Here is a 19,791-nt window from a genome sequence, read left to right as displayed (position 1 = left end):
GTTATTGCTTCATATTTATAAATATGAATATGAAGCAGCAGTTTGTATTTGGCTTGCGTAACTTAGCATAAAGGCTGGAAAGGGGGAAACAGCCGGCCCGGTGACTGTTCCCTTCGGATGAGTTCTGAGCAATGCCACAGTCAGTCGGTGAATTGCTTTATTGAGTTTCCAGACAAGTTTAACAACAGGCCCACTTAAAAAAAAAAACAACAAAGAAACAGATAATCAGGATCAACGTCACAACATTACAGTGAGAGTAATAAAAAAAAAGGGCTTCATTAAAATGTCTACAAACCCCTGAAATGAAACTGATTGTGAACAATCACAAGAGTCGCCTTCTTCCCTTTTTAAGCTTCGCAACACAAGTCATCAACAGGAAATCAGGACGAGAAGAAAAAGAACGGGCTGAAACCTCCAAGAAGGGACAAGTATCATCATCAATAATAGTCACAGTAATAGATTGCTCAAATAGCGTGTATTGCACATGTGTACACATATATGCACTTTATATATACATGTGAGTCAGCAAGAACTAGACACATGTCGAATTGTCGCAACAAGAAAGAATCTGGATTCAAACGACAGCACGGACAAAGAAGAGTCAGGAATGTGCTTGTGATCAGTTCCAACAAATCTGCATTTTGTTTTCCAACTTTTCAGTCACGAGCCAGACGAGACAGAGTAACAGAGGGAACGTCTCCCCCCACAAAAACACAAAGAGGTAAAAGAGAGAGAGAGGAGGCGACAGTCGCACTGATACTGAACCTCCTCTGTCCCACCCTAAAGTCCAAAGATACCCCGCCCCCCCCAACACCGCATCATAGCAGGACACTACATGTACACCACAGTATCAAACATATCAAGAAATATACAGTATTAACTCATGTAGCAAAATAGTCTGTGTGTGTCTGAGTTTTGAAAGTGTGCGTTTCACCTTAGTGTGTGTGTGTGTGTGGTAGCAACAGTAAAGCTCCGGAGCCTCTGGACTGGAGAGGTTTCATCACTCTGACAACACAAACCACCAGCACTGGAAGTATGGTATTGCTAGCAGGAGATTGTTTGTTAATATTTAACCGGGGGGTGGGGGTTATTTACCCGCGACTAACAAACTTGACTCTTTTGGTTCCTTTGAGTTTCACAGTCAAGGTCGGGGCTATAAACAAAATCTCTCACAAACCTCGGTCAGATAACGGATCAATCAATCAAGCCGGGTTAGGGTTAGCTGTCAATTAAACAACCCCTCCATATCTCGACTCTCTCTTCTATTAGGGGGGGTGGGAAGGGATGTGTCATATCAGGATGCACAGACCAATCTCCCCTCAATTTGCCTACTGATCGTTACAGTTTTGAGAAACTCTGCTGTTGCCCCATATTTTCATTAGGACTCATTACCAGAACCCAACAACTATATGGGCTTCTCTGAACTAACCCTAACCAGCTCTGTGCTGAACAGAAAACAACCTCTTGAGAGTTTATTCTGCAATTTGTGCTTGTGTGTGGCCTCTTTCAGCAGCGTGAGACCAAAGAGCCAACCAACCTGACTGAAAAGATCATTCTGTTTGTTACAACTATGGTCTTCTTTTGGATTTCTTTTAACTGCGATTCATTATTAAATCTCTGGACAGAGCAACATCGCTACAATGAAAGGTCGGGTATGTTCAAACAGAATTTGTTTGAACATCGGGTTTTGAAAGGAGAAAGTAATTACAGCTGATCCGACCAAGGCTTGAAAAGCAGGGCAAGCATGTAGTCTATCGTCAAGTTTCCTTTCAAATTTAGCATACATTTCCAGAAATGCTGTTATGTTGCTGCTATTTTAGTCCTGTGGATGTTCGGGTCACGTGCTTTGCGTTCAACATGATTTATTTTTTCTGTTTTAGTCTGCTTCAGTAGCGACACTGCATTTAGTTTTTAAACGATACACCAACTTTTCCCACCTCAGCTGAGCATAAAAACGTTTCGGCACGTCCACAAAGGTTTCGTTACGTCCAAACGGAAAACGTGCATTAAAAATGTAGGATGGAAAGACACCAAGACGAGCAGTCTTTCCTCAAGGACGTTCTAGTTGTTTGTACAAAAAAGGTGTGAAAAAGCTTGATCTAAAAGTTCTGATCCTGTCTTACTTTCTCAGTTTCGCACACCCGACCAATCCCAGCATTAAGTCGATGTGACTGTCAGTTTTAGGAAGTTACAGAAATTGTCAGCTACAAGATGGGTCTAAGCCACTTTGCCAAATTGGTAATCTAGCCTTGCCCAGTGGTTCACCATGTGAAGTATGTGCAAGATGAAAATCTGAAAGAAAAAATCTGAAAAAAATCTGCCAAACATGGTATTTTGTTAATGTTTCCAATTTATCTCTACCCTTTACTTACAATTGTGAGTCCCTGATTGTTTAAGATCTGTACGGACTTAATAAGGTCTCAAGCCCCAAGAAAGGATTGGGAGCAGCTAATCTATACCACATAATATGACAATATAATCTTAGGCAAACGTGCATGATCATTTGTCTTTGTTCAGGAAAAGGCTTCGCGCACCGCTATTGCAAGTACACTGGTGGTTTGTTAGTGTCTGACTGCTCGCGTTTCTTGCCCAACTATATATAAAAAAAAAAATCTACTACTTCCAGTCTTCGCCGATTAAATTGGTGAATACAGAGTTGTCGTCACCTTCGCCAAGGTTTGTTGGTTGGTTGCTTTGTTGGCAGAATTAATCAAAAACTGCTCACAAATCAGGATTTCCCCAAAACTTGGATCTCGGCCCAGAATAGACCCCATTACATTTTCATGCAGATCCAGGAACTTTTTCTCATTTTCTTTAACATTGTGAGAAAGGGCACGTCTCAATAATTTTGTTAATCTCTCGGGGAATAATACATAGGTCTTGGTCAAATCAGGTGTGTTTTGGTGGCTGGTGTCTATGAGTGAGACTGCTGGGTCTTGGTGGAGGTATCACTCTACTTAGTGTTCTAGTTACTTATGGGAATGATGTCCAAAACTACAAAAAAACCTGATAAGGCTGAAACACCAGATTCTTCTACAGACAATCGGAATTCATGACTTGGTGGTGTTTAAGGCATTTTAAAGCGGGGTATGTATTTAACTGACTGTTTCCTTAAATGCAGTTGTTGCCGATTGCTTGTCCACAGAGCAATGTTTTGTTCCTTTGTGCCTGCAAGAATTTCAGTCAAACTCAAGACTTCAACAGCTGCCATGTTGGGCAGCTAATCCCTTATCTGTTTTGGACATGTTGAGTTACCAGTTTATCCAGCTCCACCACTCTACCTCACTAAATAGAGGTGCTGCTGTAACTGACTACTGGTTTATTTGGACAAAATAGCCTTAGTGTGTACATTGGTACAGAAAGACTACACTGAACCACAAGGAAACACAGCTCAATAAATCAATCTGTTGACCAATCAATACTCTGTCCATCCCACCTGACAGATAATACACATAAAGAGCACTACAGGAAGCTTCACAAATGATGTAAGCTATGACACTATCTGCTGCGATACCATGGCAATGCTAATGCTGGACATTGCAGTTCTCTTCCTCTCTGTTCCGGTCACTGCGGTCTTCCTATTAGTGTTATATTGCTTTAAACAGATTAGACCCCAGAGGCAGGAGTGTGAGCTACAACGCTCGCTACACCAGGGTCCAGAGAAATGGATCTGAGTGAGGTTGAAGATTGTGTCCAGCAGAGTCAGCTTACTGAGTGACTTGAAAGTGTCTGAGTTTCTATAGATGTGGATAATAGAATGGTCCAGTTCTGAAGCTTTGCGTCCGATGGGTCTTAAACCAGCAGAGATGTGGCAAATAATAGGGCTAACATCTCCATCCTCTGACATGATCAGTCAGTTTTTGAAAAGTCTGGAGGTTTGAGGTGGCCTCATGTTCTTGAAAACATGAAAACCTTACTTACTTAGTTACCCGTTTGTGCCATGTTTGCCAGCAATGAAATGGGTGTGTATGGAGTTTTGGTTTAGGGGAAAGCTCTTTCATCCATTTTAAAAAGTTTTACGAGTTCTACTAACAAGACTAACACGTTTTCAATAGTCCTGACCATTTAACTGCAGTTGGAGAACTGTACCGTCGTTTGCAGGAATATTCCTTTTTTAAAGCCACTCTTCTTTTTACTTGGTTGGTGAAGCATAAGCATTAAGCTTAAGAAGTAGATTTTTCAAAATTGCACAAGAGCAATTTAACCTCAAATGTTCTCAAAAGGTAGTCAATTGTTAGGTGATGACCTTGTGAGAGCATTGCTTACTTGTGAGATCTGAGAAAACCTAGTCCTCAATCGACCTTTCAGTGAAAAAATGGTCCATTAGCCTTGATCCAGGCAGAGCGGACTACGTATGTATGGTGGTATCATTAAATTTGTTACGGCTACAATGTTAAAAATATGAACTCATCGGATGGTAAGTAATCTTCTTAGCAACTTCAATGTGGGAATATGTCTGGTGCAAACAAAAAGGGTTAACAAAAAGACCCAATGTATCCTGATCATGAAAGGTATCCTCTTTAAACATCAAGTTCAGTTACTTCTGTACATTGGCTTTTTCAAACAAAACACATGCTGCATGCGAAAAATGTTTCTCTCAGCCCAATCACCAGACTAAATGTTGACAGTGTTTGTCCCTGCATAACAACTGATATGTTAAAACGTTTAAATTTTTTGTTGCAATGTTGCAAGTTTTTGTTTCCTTAGGTTCAGTTTTCAATTCTATCTTATGACAACACTGTGCTTCTACTCTGGTTAGTTTTGGCACTAAAAGTACCTGGTTAGGGTTAGGAAAAGATGATTTTTTTGTTTTCAAAATACCCGTTTTGGTCACCACAAACACAGCTGGAGAATTTCAGAGGTCATTTTTAAAACCCTGGTTTCACACTTACAGTTTTAGAAAGTCTCATCCTGAACAGTGGTCACTGGCTTGTAACTCCACCACCATCCTCTCCAACTTCAGACATTTGGTATAAATGTAAACATAACGACACATTCTGTTGAAATGTCAGTACGGTACGCAACCTAACCTGCAGCCTAACCACGTACAAATGTGAGTGTATCAGTGGTTTCTTGAAATGTTGACTGCCAACATTATACTCCTAAATGAGATGAATCTTCTAAGGTACAGGATAGGCAAAAATAAGCCTCGGCTTCAGCCTATTCCTTTTTCGGTTACAGAGTTTGTTTAAAATTTTGTAATGAGAAAATGTTTAGTGGAAACATGTATGGTAATATTTTTCCATTTGCTTGCGCATAATTTAAGTATTTTATATAGTAACCGAAATAAAACTTTTCACTCATTCATTCATTCATTCATTCATTCAGGTACTTTGTTCCTATGCCAAACATAATGATGGTTCATGGCAGCTACTGCTGAAATAGTTTTGGAAGTTGAATTGAAACTCTTCACTCTTTCTGCTCTCTGACATCTCCTGCCCTCTCCTGGACCTCCATTGACCAGATCGTGTGCTCCTTCTGAAAACACTTTGACTTCCTGTGTTATCTTTGATCTGTATGGTTGGTATCGGGTTTCATGTAAGCAACCTTTTGTGGTCAGGGTTAGTCATATATTTTGTTACTTTACAACTGCCTGACATTGTTCTTCATCTTATACATTATGAAGAAGATTAGTGACCATCTGTTGAGTTTTATCTCAAACACTGTCAGTGACTCAAATGTACCCATTACAGGATCTTGTGAATCAAGTTTGATACGCATTATGACAGTCAGGGCTAATGAATGATATAAGCAATGGAGGGGGATAGCCAATGCTGCATTCCAGATAAATTACAATAGAACACCACTTAAAGTTGGAAATTATAGACATGGGGCAAATCTATCTATCCCGACTTAACACGGGAGCAGTTGTCTGACGTCACACAACAATGGCAGCACCCATGGAATACAATTCCAAGTTTAAAAGTGCTGTAAAGTAAAATGTGTAATGGCGTCTGTTACCTTGTATGTTGTTTCCTCCCGCTATTTTGTTTATATATGCAAAGAGGCTGAGGGTTTTTTGTTAACTTTTGGGGTCTTGCACTTGGAACACTTGGAGATCTGAAATTGTAATTAGAAAATTCTGACCTCTGACACTGACTGATGCGCAGCACCCTGTTGGACAACAAAAATGTGTCATTACTGGACCAAGCTATTCACCCAGTCATGACCTTTGACCTTACATATTCTTTTCTGTAGTTGCTGCTGTTTGAATGTGGAGGGCAGCGCCCTGCTTGGTCCTGCCAGAGGAAATGGAGCTTGCTGTTCCCCTTCAACAACAACAACTACTATGACAACAACTATCCAGCCACCCTCTGTAAACAAACAAACAAATAAACAAACAAACAAACAAACAAGTGTCAGTCTGATGACATCAGACCTTGTGCTTACTTCCTGTCAAACAGCCAAACCTTTAAAACATCAAATTTCCAAATATTATATATTCATAAATCCAATCTGATTGGATAAAACACTGTTTACATATATATATTTATATATATTTATATATAATATTAGTTTTTCTTTTTTATACAAAAGAGAGTATTTTGTGTTTTTATACATATATGTATGTACAGATATAGAAAAGAGACGACACTGAGTCTGCTGTGACGTAACCGTGGGCAACAAGACAGGAGACAGTATTTACACAAAACAGGAAATATTACAATAATAATAATAATAATAATAATAAAAAAGAAATAAGAGGGACGAGTGGACGTTGTGGTGTTTTTAAAAACGTGCCACAATCCAACAATCCCCTTTAAAGAAGAAGGGACGGGGCTCAGGTCAAATGACTCTCAACCAGAATGAGAGACAGAGAGAGAAAGTAACGGGTGGTCTGACATGACGCTTAACAGGCCTGATCCTGAGACACTCACCAGATCCCATAAAAGTCAGGTTGAATATTACTATTAACGTAATATTAATATTCAACTATTTTTACCGGAGACATCTAGTGTGTAATGATGGCTTTAGAGGCTTATCTTCAGTCTGTTGGGAACACCTGGTAAGAATATTGTACGATTTGAAAGCAAATACAATTCTTATCAGGTTAAACACATTTCTGAATATATATTTGTATCCCTAACTCTTTCTATCATGATTCTCTCTCTCTCTCACTGTCTCTCTCAAGGTTGCTAAATAATGAGATAAGAACAAATTAAGGCATCCAGATGAAGAAACAAAGACTCAAAAATGAACCGAAACAACAGCAGTATATGTGTGTGCATCAATGTGTTTCTTCAGTCCTGATTGGCTGGTTGGTTTGCTGAGGTGCTGCGGCGGTGGTGTTTCGTGTTTTCTGATTGGACTTTTTTTTTCTTCTTTTTCTTTTTTTTTTTTTTTGTGTTTTTTTTCTTTAAAAGGCACCTAGTTCCTCCTTCTTCTCTGCTCATTTTAAAACAAGTTATTCCTCCTCTGACAGCCAACCCTGTGTTCGCTCAGCCTGTCTCTCTGACAGACAAGAAGACAAGTCGTCTGCTTGCTGTCTGACAAATTCAGGTTTTCCACAGTCATGGTCCCCCTGCGGACACAGGACTAAAGGACTAAATAGAAAGACAGAAGCGTGATTCGGCGAAGGAAGGGAAAAATTCAGTGGTGCTGTGTACAGGTGGTAAAGTATACAGGTCACAAGATGTGTCTCCTTGTTGACTCTCTCCTCCTCTGGTTTCCATGGAGAGGCTAACAAGTCGTCTGCTCCTCCTTAGGTTGAAAAACCAATAGGAAAGAGATGTCTCCGTGCTTTTCACAGGCCCCGCCTTCTTCTGCCTCCATACCGTTTTCCTCAGCCAATCGGACCAACAACAGCGCTATTCCACTCTGTGTGCGCGTGCACTGACACACACTCCGCAGAGGAGGAGGAAAAGGAAGAAGAAGAGGGGGTGCCACAAGGAGGTGAATGTGGAGTTTTTGTGTGGATCCTGCTTTAAGCTCCTCCTACAACACAGGCTCTTCCTCCATCGGCTCCTCAGTGGACCTGCAGACAGTGCATAAGCAAACGGAACATTTAAGAGCGCGTACGTCACAATTAATCAAAAGTTATATGCCTCAAGTGAAATGTTACACCTTGGGACACAAATACTAAACAGTAGTGTGGCTGAACAAGCTTGCTCATAGCTTGCTGCTACAACAACAAGCGGACAACGAAGACAGCTACAGAGACCGAGGAGACGCTAGCATCTCCTGGATCTCAGCGGCTGTCCAGTTGCTCATCTTGACGTCCACGGATGAAGTGATGGACTGACTGCTGTGATCAGCTGTTTCCTGGTTTTAAAACTCCCCGGCTGTGGGTCGCACAACAGTGCTGGTCATTGACACCTCTGCCCATCTCAAGCAATTACCGGCACATTGACGCCTCGGATTTAGATAGCAGTCAAGGCAAAAATAAGTGTACCCTCCAAGGCAGCAAATTAGCAGACCAAAACAGACCCCCAATTTACCGCCTTCTGTTTAAATCAGCGGACCTAGCCGCGAAAAAGACGGTCAAATTGGCGGCATGCTGCCCAGTATAAAAACAGCTATAGTTACATGGTGTTGCTTTACAGTTAAAGGTTGAATATGTAATATGCTTATTAAAAGCTATATTTTTTCGAAAATAATACGTCCACGGGGTGTTTAGAGGGGCGCAGATTAAAAGTAATGCGTTTCCTTGAAAAATTATATTTAGTCTGAAATAAATAATTTAAGAAATTTTGACGGGTTCGACAATGACTTCCTGTTTACATCGTACCAGACAAATAGCGGCCTGCATTGAGGGTTGCCAATTTCGCAACCTCTGCAATGCTCAGCAAAGCTCGGCACAGCTAGGCTGACACTGGGTAAAATGGCGGAGTCTGCAAGCTCCTCAGAGCCCCAGCGAACGGTGCGTTATCTGTCCCAGCAGCTGAGTGACCGGAGAAGAGCAAAAACCAGAGTAAATATCGGTGAAGCATACGCTCGATGGACTCAGGTAAAGGATTTCCACGGCATCAAAACACACGCGGAAATGGCGAACTTTCTCCTGGATCGGTAAGCTAACTCGCTTGCTAACTTAGCTAACGTTACCTGTCGGTCAAACTCCTCTGCTATACTTATTTTCATTATATCACGTTGATCCTAGATATGAGAATACTGATCGTGACCCATCGACCTCCACACCCAGTAAACGGAGGTAACGGAGGCGGCTCAATCCTACAGCCCTGTCCAGTATTGCTGGTTCACTTTCACCATTGCGGTCAGTGGCTATAATAAAGAATATTCTAGCTAGCTATCTGTATTTACACTACTCACAATAAGTTAGGGATATTGTGAGAGACTCAGTGGATTTCATACATACGGTGTTTGTTTCACTTCAGAGAGTTTTGGGATAGGGAGGCAATTGTATTGGGGTGATAGACACACCTCATTTTGTGTTGTCCACCTAATGGTCTCACTGTGTACAGTGTGCCTTACATATTGGGGCCAATACCAAAAAACTAAAAGACAACCCTTTTCAATGTGGCATCAATTTCAACATTCTGTGGGTATAAAAAGCTGGTATTGTCAGTAAGTCATTCCAAGTTCATCATTCAAACAGCCATGAACACACAACGTCACTTAACGGACGAGCAGCGCCACCTGGCCATAGCGCGCCTTCGGGTCGGTGGCAGGCAGTTAGATGTTGCTCGTGAACTTGGTGTGTCTCAAAGTGTGATCAGCAGACTTGCATCAAGACACAGAACTACTGGCAGAGTTTGTGACAGACCCAGGAGTGGAGCCCCACGAGTGACAGACCGCAACGATGACCAGTACCAAAGGACCTATGCACTCAGACATCGTTATGCAACTGCCACACAGCTGCAGGCCCAGTTACGAGATGTGAGGGGTACTAGGGTTTCCAGACAAACCATTCGAAACCGACTCCACCGCTTTGGCTTGAATGCCAGACGACCGTTGCAGGTGACTCCACTGACACCAAGACACCGCCGTGAACGTTTGCAGTGGGCACAAGACCATGTGACCTGGACAATGCAGCAGTGGTCTACCATCCTGTTCACTGATGAGTGTCGGGTCACCTTGCACAGAAATGATGGTCGTCAGCGTTGCTGGAGAAGGCGAGGTGAGCGATACGCCAAGGTCAACATGGTCCCCAGGGTTCCCTTTGGTGGAGGAGGTGCAACAGTCTGGGCAGACATCACCAGTCAGCGCAAAACAGATTTGGTTATTGTAGATGGCTCAGTCACTGCACGTTCTTACCTCAGAGACATCATAGAACCCATCATCATCCCCCAATTCCACCAGCACACCCCCAACGTCTGTTCATGGATGATAATGCTCCACCACATCGTGCCAGAATTGTCACAGCTCGACTTCAGGAAGTCGGAGTGCCTCATATGGTATGACCAGCAATGTCCCCTGACCTGAACCCCATAGAGCACGTCTGGGACCAGCTGAAGCAGAGACTGGATGATCGTACCCCACCCCCACGTGACCTGACAGAACTGCGTGTAGCACTTGTGGAGGAGTGGAACGCATTGCCTCAGAACAACATCATGAGGCTAGTGAGGAGCATGAGACGTCGCTGTCAAGCTGTCATTGCGGCAAATGATGGAAACACCCGCTACTGACATTGTCAATTTTTGTTATTTGGGGCTATCCTTGTTATTGTCTAAATTTTTGGGGTAATAAATATTAAACTAATGAAAATGGTGTTTCTTCTCATTCATTATTAGTAATATCAAAGGGAACTTTTACTTGTTTCATTAAAATTCAGACCAAATAGGAAAAGCACTCATGTAAATAACAATATCCCTAACTTATTGTGAGTAGTGTACATAGGTCTCAAAATAGAGACAAACCTGGCAACCCGACCGCTGGAATTACTTTTTTGTTGTGGCGACTACGATCTTGAGACACTAGATGGCGGCATTCAGCTCATATTCCATATTTCACCTTTAAGGCTGTTAACTTTAGTTTTCAGTGATGGGTGTACTTCAACAATCAGTGTTTGGTGCCCTCCTGTTTAATCTATGCAGGGGTGGAAGTAACTAATTACAGCTACTGAAATTACTATAATTAAGACCTTTTTTCAGGAACTTGTGCTTTTATGGGTTTTTTTTCCAAGTCTTTAATTCAACTCTAACTTAAGTCTACATTACACCATGTAGTCTACTTAGTAACTATTAAATTCTCTCTCCCTCTCTGTGCAAAGTAATTATTTACATTTTTTTTACTTATCATGTTTTTATTTTAATTGGGGGCTACAAGTATGAAGCTATCCCAGTGCACTGCTGACCTGCTGGTTTCCGTGTTGTCAGGAATGGTGGCTGGCTGCTCAACATCAACACTAAGGGAGGCCATTGCGCTGACTGTTTCTGCTTCATCCTCCGATTGGCCCTTAGCCGCCAGAGGGCCATCCAATAGCGAGTGGCCGCTCGTCTGGGATAAACTCTGGAGACAGGGCCAGTGTTTATCTGCAGGGAAAAAGAGAAAGATACATAAGGACTGAAGAGATCTTGAAGCTTCTCATCACGGAGTATATTTGTGTGTGTGTGTTTCTTACGTTGGATCTCTATTACTCTTTCTAGTGAGGCCCAGGCTTTCGGACATGGTTTCTCCTGAGGCCACTGAAACACGGAGTCACACTGACAGAGACAGAGAGTCAGAGTGTAAATACAAATGCATGAAATCAACTAAAATCCACTGAGCAAACACAATGCTTTCAGTAAGGACTAAAACACCATGACCAGAGGTTTCTTTACCTCTAATTTGTGTGTGTTGATCTGCTGAGTCTAAAGGAAAGGAATTACTCACTGTCACCTTTAAGAGTGCTTGTGAGAAGGTCAACATCAGTATGGAGCTGGTCATGACATATTTAGCCCTGCTTAGCATAATGATTGGAGGCAACAACAAACCAAGTTTGTGGTTTTGTGGGAGTTACTTTCTGGAACTGTTTCCTGACCAACAACAAGTTCATCCATACATGAGATGTCTCACTCTGTAGCTAAAACAAAGCCTTCAAGACACAGTGTGAAAGGGGATGCTGCTGCAAAAATAATGTGTCTTTTGAAAATCAAAGTAAACCTATTTTACTAGGAACCCCAAATAAAAGTATGAACGTGTCAGTTAGCATTAGATTTCTTTTGCTAAAACACGTAGACTCTTTTGTTATCAATTAAGTCAACAAAAGCAATTTGACTTTGTATTATCAGCTATATTGACTGGAAATGATTTCCTTACGGGTCGATAACAACAATATAAATGACTCATTATCAGGCTGATCATTTATCTGTCTGATATATATATTTATCATGCATCCCTAAAAATAAACAAATAAGCCTATTTACCAAAATGTCTCTTTAACATTCAAAAAGACAGTTCTGTTGCACTGAGCAGTTATAGTAGCTGCTTGTTTTATCAATTCACCACATAGCTTCCTAAAGACTGTAGTACTGGTCCTACTGGCACTGTAATTCTTTATTGTTAATAGAGATGGTAAGCAACACCTTTCACAATGACATGACACCCTGACATAATTTCACTCACCGGGTCTCCCAGAAGTGCAGACACGCAGGCCTCTGATGCATCACAGATGGCAGTCAGGTCATGACCGCCCTCCAGTGCCATTACAACACGCCCACCCGCCAGACCCATCAGCAGCTGCGTTAGCTGCCCGAAACCTGCCAACACACCAATCACACTCAGGAAACACTCATACAAACCATTCGGCCATTAAGTCAATTAGATAGGGTATAAAAATGGTACATGGGTCGCCATGGTATCCAGTGCAGTACTCACACTTGGCTGAGACATTGTATCCTCCCAGAGGCGACTGGTGACCCTCCACTGCATCGAAGCCTGCCGACACCAGGACCACATCTGGACTGAACTGCTGGGCGATGGGCATCACCACACTCCTACACGCACACACACACACACACACACACAAACACACACCATATTACACCATGTTGTTTATTTAAGCCTTGTTCATACTGAACACGAAGTGACTTTAGGCCTCACCTTACTGGCATGAATTTGGCTGCTATGGATTTTTTTGTGGACTAGTCATTAGAGAAGTCAAACTTCTTTAGGATTAAAAGAGCAAATATTTTCTGCTAGCTGAAACATTTATAAATCAAGCAAAAGCGTTTGCTCCTCAGTCAACACTGCAGAACCAACTCACTTTCCACAGGTGTCAATCTGTCACCATTAAAAGTGTACTTGAGTATCCAGTAATTACAACTTACCTAAAGGCAGTCAGGTACTCCACGTCACCCATAGGTGGCTCTACTCCTCCAGTCCACGCTATGTTCACATTAAAACCAACACCTGCAGCTGACCCCACCTGCAGAGAAAGAGAGAGAGGGACACAGTTATTTTGTTTGTAGGTTTGTTATTATTGTGCATCGTACCAATACTTTTGGATTCAGTCACCAATAAATCACTGTGGTTTTGGTTCCACTGGCTGTTTAATGGTTTAAAGGCAACTGATCAGTACAGGGCACACTACGCTGCCATATCAGCACCAAAACATCAAGCAAACATGAAAATTAATGTTAAATAAATGAAGTGAATAAACAAATAAATATGTTTTTACTCTTGATATTATTCATGTATTTTGATATTATACATGGACATCATCACAGCCATGCACTCCGAAATCATTCAGTGTTAGTTTTCACCAGATCCTACTTCTATCTAAGAGAGAAGTGAGGTCCCTCCCCTTCCGGCGATCCCCATGGGAATTGTGTCATGAATTACAAATATGATGTTTGACATTTTAAAAGATAGCTTTTCACGTAAAAAATTGTTTTAAAAAAAGATCACAGTTTCTCATTGAGACAGTCTGCAAAGAAAAGGTCTGCCCATACTGACAACTACAGGTAAGTGAAAGGAGAGCAAGTCAGTTCTGCTCTGCGAGTTACTTGTGCAACTGTTTGGTACATAGTCTTTCTAATTAAGTAGTATCTCAGTCCTATTTCCCATTAGTTTTATGACAAACTGCTACTTACTGTGTTGAAAAAATGCCTTTTAAATTGACAAACGTATGTTTGTGTCATGGCCCAATTCAAACGGGATCAAAATGTTATTTTGCACCTTGCCATTCACTACCATGCATTAACTTTTGTGGAATTAGGTCCCATGGTGGTCTACCAGGAGGGGTGTGATATTGCCTCTCTATACAGGTAAATCAGTGTAAGGTGGGGCAGAAAACCCTCAGTGATGGACTGAGTAGCCAATCAAGAAACCACACCACAGACTGTGTCCATATTTGTAATTATTATGCTAATTGTGTTTGTAAATTTAGCTTGTTGTAAGAGAAACAGGGTCTTCTACTATTCCTCTGATCGACAGCTGGTGGCGACAACATAGCAAGGAATGTAGCAATGTGCCACAAAGAAGAGGCAGACATAGGTTTAAATGACATTTTGACAACTTGGCTTTACCAATGTATTATGAGGAAAGGAACTATATTTGTCAGATCTCAGCTTGACACTTGCGCAACTATTTTTTGAATTCTTACCTCTAACATCTTAAGTTTGTGTGTGTGTGTGTGTGTGTGTGTACCTCCTCGGGAGCTCCACTGCCAGGAAAGAAGTTTCCATCGTCGTAGCGATGCAGGGAGATGTAGAGGACGTTGGGGTCACTGTAGAAGGCCTGCTGGGTGCCGTTGCCATGGTGAATGTCCTGCAGTGACAGGTCATGATGGCATCAGAGGGAAGGTCGGTGTGATGGTATGATACAGACACCATGAAGAAACGGGTGAAGGAATCTAACTGCTTTGCTTCTTTTTGATTTCTTTTAATGCCTTCCTGCTGTTGGGTCAGCACTCACAAACTTATGCTGAGCAGCTAAATATTGAGGATGATGGCGGATTGCTATCTTGAGGCTGCAGAAACTGTTTCCTGCTATTCAAAAAGCACATTAGATCCGCCTACACAGGCGCGTTCACACGGTTGATGCACTCTGATTTTATGATGCTTCCAGTTATTTTAAACATTTCCATGAATGCAGTCATGTCACTGCAACAAAAACCATGCAACATTTGATCAGCATAACAAAGAGCTGTAGTTATTAACTCTCCAAAGGAAACAAGTCAGGCGTTTCAAACAATCAATGAAGTTTACCAGCTGTTCCTTGTGCGCAAATGCACCTGTTAATGTAGAGATACATATATTGTTCTGCTGCTGGGGGATCTCTGCAGGTAATGTCATTAATATTTTCCTCATTGAGGACGTATTTCACCACTCTCATCCCACCAGTTATTGATCAGGATCATTTTTATGACCCATCCGTCTGATCCACGGACTGAGATCCACACACACAAAAGGACGCATAATGATGAACCTGAGCAAGTAATGCAAGGCAAACATTTGCATTGCTGGTGGTGAAAACACCATTTAACCACTGCTGATGGAAATCTACCCAGGTGACAAATGTTCACTGACAAGGCAAGGTTTTATTCTTGTCATGTTTATTCTAGTTCGCCAACTTCCTTTCTTTCTCTCCCACTTCCTTTTGGAAGTTATAGTGCCAAATTAATCACACCTTCACCTTGAGCAAAATTGTGGATTTGTCAATGTTTGAACATTGTTGGAATGATTTGTGGTAATATAAGTACACAAATCTACAACAATACAAAAAAAGATCTGGCTGTTTTAAAACATTTTAATGCAGAAATCTTAAAATTGTACCTTCAAAGAAAACTAAAGTTAAATCTTAATGCAGAAAAAAAGATAAAAAAAAAAAAAAAGATAGAGAGGGGCCCAATGAAACTACAAGACATTTGCATACAGACTCTCTGTTGTCTTGTCAGATCTATCCTATTCTGAACCCCCCCCCCAAAAAAAAGAAACCCCAAAAAAACATTGCATGATTTACGAGAGCCACATTTTCAGGTCGGAAAAGCTGGATTTCCGGAAGAATCACACCCCTGAATTATGTATCCATGTATCGATATTGATTATACAGGGTATAACTGGAGAGATGGAGCATTTGCACTTTCTAGTGGAACTAAGGCAGCTGGATTGGGTCTCTGTGTGCAGTGAGTCATGCTGACTTTTCTCTGTGACCTGCACAGATGTTAAGCTGAGCAAAATGGGCTGGTGCCCATGAGCCAATGAACCACTGAGACAGCTGGCTGTTTTTTCTTTCACAAAATAAACAGGCAGTGTGGGTGGCAGAATGAGTCAGCTGGTCTGTGAATTACACTTCATGATGCACACCAACTAATTTTTAAAAAATCACTGAGTTTCGAAGGGTTTAGCCTAATAGTCAGATGACGTTAATATGAAAAGTAGACAAAAGTTCAGCTGCAGCTGCAGCAAGATAGATAGATAGATAGTGTGATTGTGTGATACTCACCCAGTCCACAATGAGGATCCTGCCTACTCCCAGCTTCTGTTGCAGCAGCTTAGCAGTGATGGCTACTGAATTAAAGAAACAAAACCCCCTGTTCACACACACACAAGAACATAGAAAAGGTGGTTAGTTGTCACCAAAGTGCGTCATATTGAAACATGTAGTGGTGTAACACTGATCTTGTGGTGTACAAACATGGCAGTGGATTCCTCAGCATGGTGACCAGGTGGACGCACCACTGCGAAGCCGTTCTAGAACAAAAACACACACACACACACACACAGTGAAGGACTGGTCGGACAGTGTGTTTGTTTATTTTTCACAGAGCTGTGTAAGAGTGGTATATCCGCAATCATTACCTTCAGCTCCCCAGCCGCCACTCTGAAGGCCAGCTCGATGACTGAGCCGACCGCCATGCGGACCGCCGCTGACGAGTGCATCTCATTCCACACGGTGTCACTGTCCACCTGCAGGGGGGCAGCACGGAGCTTAAATACTTATACACAGACAGAGAGATGGACAGAATTGGACATACGAGCGAGTAGAGAAAGAGCCTCACCCCTATTCCCCCGCAGGGAAGGACAGCATACATCTTCTGGCTGATTGGACCTGTTAACAAACAATCAGGGCAGAGGTTAACTGTGTTGTTTTGCACACTCAAATGATTATTTTTTAGCCTGAGGATTAAACAATGTCGAGTGCTTATGCTCTAAAGGTTTTCAATTGTATTTACTGTATATGTTTGTCACAACTACTGTATATGCTACACTCACCACTGCTGCATTTAAAATAAAAAAAAAATCAACCAGTCCCCAAATGAGATAAAGGATTAACTAATGTTGGCAGTATCAACCTGTAAACCCCAGAAAGCGTTTCCGAGCTGGAGATTACTGTTTGACTGCAGTAACAACGTGACTGCTCTCTTGCCTTAACCTTAAGTTCTGTTTATCTAACATTGCAAAACGGCGAAAATTCTTCTTCTTAAAACAGATCTATGTTCACCAACAACTGAGGCTGGGACTACCATGTGTCGTCAGAATGCCATTTCAAAAGCCCTGAGCAGACCTTGCACTAACAATGACTGTCACTTCCAGGTAGATGACTGGCAGTTGATATGCATTGTGGAGATATCCGATTTCTGAAATTGCCAAACTTCCAACCAACTTCATCTGACAACCAAGCATTTCCTGAAAAAATGACTTCAGCTGTTAACTGAAGTGACTTGTCTGTAACCTAAAGACAGACTCGACAGAATTAAACTTAGTCAAGTAGTCGCCACAACCACTGCCTCCCATTTCTCCACAGCACTGTGTCAGCACTAGAGAAAAGTGTAGCTGCACCAAATCTCGTTTTGGTATATGGGGAAAAAATGCTCAGGCTTGTTTGCATGGTCTTAAACCAATCGCAGTCATCTTAGGTGGCACTCAACCCTGGATGCAACGACAGTGCCACTGCAAAATAGCGTTGGGGTAAACTTGGTTTGCACATTGGATGAGCCCTGCCACTATCGCTAAATCCCCACCAAAGAGAAGCTAACAGCTGCAAGATTGTTAAGGTTTTAATAAACAGGTAAGTGTTAGAGTAACTTGCCAGTTTCAGCCTGTTTATTGCTAGCTCTGAGGTTTTTGTTATTTCATGTAGCAATGGGGATTTTAAAACAGGGTTCGTACACATTTTTTCAAGGTCAAATTCAAGCAGATTTTCAAGCACTTTTAAGGGTCATTTACAAAATTTTCCAGCACCTTATCGCTGGGGTAAAATACATATCTACAGGAATATATATACTCATGATTATTTTTTTCACTTTTTATCACAATTATGTACATTGTATTATGCTGCAAACATCTAAAATGATGTTTCACGACAGCAAAAACTTTAAAAATTAAAAGGCGAACACAAAGTTTTATCCCAAAAAAAGGGAAGCCACTTGGCGTTCTTCAGGTACACTTGCACCGGGACAAAGAGAGACCTGAGATCACCCTGTAATTTTCTTTTTTGACATAAACTTTTATAAGCTTTTCGCTTATTCATCAAAGTTTATTAATATTGAACATGTCACCAGTCCAAATTGCATCAAATTCACCTTCTCTTCAGCCATCCTTCTCTATTGCTACCAGGCTGCATGTGTGACGATACACACACAATGATTTTATTTCTCCTTGTAATAAGCAAACTATCCAGTCTGATCCCAATGTTGCCAAGACACGAGTTATAATGTCAAGCACTTTCAAGCACTTAAACTAAAATCCAAGCACTTTTCAGACCTTGAAAACACAACATTGAAATTCAAGCACTTTCAATGATTCTAAGCACCCGTGCGAACCCTGTTAAAAACATATGCGCACAGTGCGCAGACAGTTAGAAAGGGTGGATTTTTTTCCTGTCTTGAAGGCAAGTTTACTTTCACAATTATTTTAGTATGGATTTGTTATTCCACGATAAAAATATGGTGCATTCTGTGGAGGCATGGATAGCAAGTTCACTGTGTCTTTTCAGATGTGAATGCGTCAGAGAAGCAGGACGCGTACCTGTCAAAATCACTGATGTGGAAGATCTTGTACCACTCTACTACTGGTTATTAGAGAACACTTGTAGTTTTCAGTCAGTGTTATGCTATTACAATTTGATAGCAACAGATGTGACAGCCTTAGCTGTGGATGTGAGACGACAGACCAACAGACCAACAGACAGAGAGACAGAGAGACAGGTACCCAGTAGTTTCTTGTGGTCCAGTTTGTGCCGATTCAGCGGACTGGTTCCATATAGCAGAGTGTGAAACTCTGAATGGACAGACTGGATCTCATCCAGAGACGCTTTACGCCCACGGATCCTCTGCTCACACACACAGATGTAGAGGGAGACGGATTAAGGAGTTTTTCACATTTTAAATTTGCACATAAGGAAGAAATATTAGAATGGATATTTGGCAACTGCAAGATTCAAGTGGCTGTTGAGTGAAAAAAAGCTTTTAGATGAGTTGGAAAATTAAAGTTTGGTGTGTAGATACAGAGCAAATGTGTTGAGGTGTAATGGGTATTTACAATAAATGATGATTAACGGTGCTATCTGACAAGAGAAGCTTCACTCTATCACACTTCACTTTATCTGGTGAATATTGTCAGTGTATTGCGGTGCATGCTGGGATAGCCTGCAGTGTGTACACCAGCCATGACATTACATCATTGTGGGTGTGGCTCTCTCCGAGTACAAATGTCCTATTTGCATAATGTGTGTGTGTATAAGTGTGTGTGTGTGTGTGTGTGTGTGTGTGTGTGTGTGTACCTCGCAGCGGCCCAGCAGGCCCGTCTCCTGCAGTCTGGACCAGATGCTTTGCACTCTCCCGGCATGTTCCGGGTGGATGTGAGCATTGCCACACACACACTGATGCTTCAACATCAGACTGTCATATACAAGCCCTGGAGGAGAGAGAGAGAGAGAGAGAGAGAGAGAGAGAGAGAGAGAGAGAGAGAG

The 19,791-nt window shown here is 41.7% G+C and overlaps 1 protein-coding gene across 6 annotated transcripts in view; it reads right to left on the bottom strand.

Annotated features, from left to right (window-relative positions):
• Positions 1-143: 143 nt before the first annotated feature.
• The window catches only part of hdac5 (histone deacetylase 5), a 73,448-nt gene continuing 53,800 nt past the window's right edge, over positions 144-19,791 (bottom strand). For all 6 annotated transcript variants that reach the window (XM_030407123.1, XM_030407124.1, XM_030407122.1 and 3 more), the window contains 13 exons: positions 19,603-19,736; positions 19,032-19,152; positions 16,880-16,929; positions 16,680-16,787; positions 16,516-16,571; positions 16,324-16,411; positions 14,527-14,646; positions 13,206-13,303; positions 12,754-12,872; positions 12,502-12,635; positions 11,519-11,600; positions 11,252-11,429; positions 144-7,975 (listed from right to left, as the gene is read on the bottom strand). In XM_030407123.1, the coding sequence (XP_030262983.1) occupies positions 7,936-7,975; positions 11,252-11,429; positions 11,519-11,600; positions 12,502-12,635; positions 12,754-12,872; positions 13,206-13,303; positions 14,527-14,646; positions 16,324-16,411; positions 16,516-16,571; positions 16,680-16,787; positions 16,880-16,929; positions 19,032-19,152; positions 19,603-19,736 (1,328 nt within the window). In that variant the 3' untranslated portion in view covers positions 144-7,935. The remainder of the gene's footprint in view (positions 7,976-11,251; positions 11,430-11,518; positions 11,601-12,501; positions 12,636-12,753; positions 12,873-13,205; positions 13,304-14,526; positions 14,647-16,323; positions 16,412-16,515; positions 16,572-16,679; positions 16,788-16,879; positions 16,930-19,031; positions 19,153-19,602; positions 19,737-19,791) is intronic.

Source organism: Sparus aurata, chromosome 23 (genome assembly GCF_900880675.1).
Source record: "Sparus aurata chromosome 23, fSpaAur1.1, whole genome shotgun sequence".
NCBI lineage: Eukaryota > Metazoa > Chordata > Actinopteri > Spariformes > Sparidae > Sparus > Sparus aurata.
Note: the sequence above shows the minus strand (reverse complement) of the source record. Positions and strands in the feature narration are given on the sequence as shown.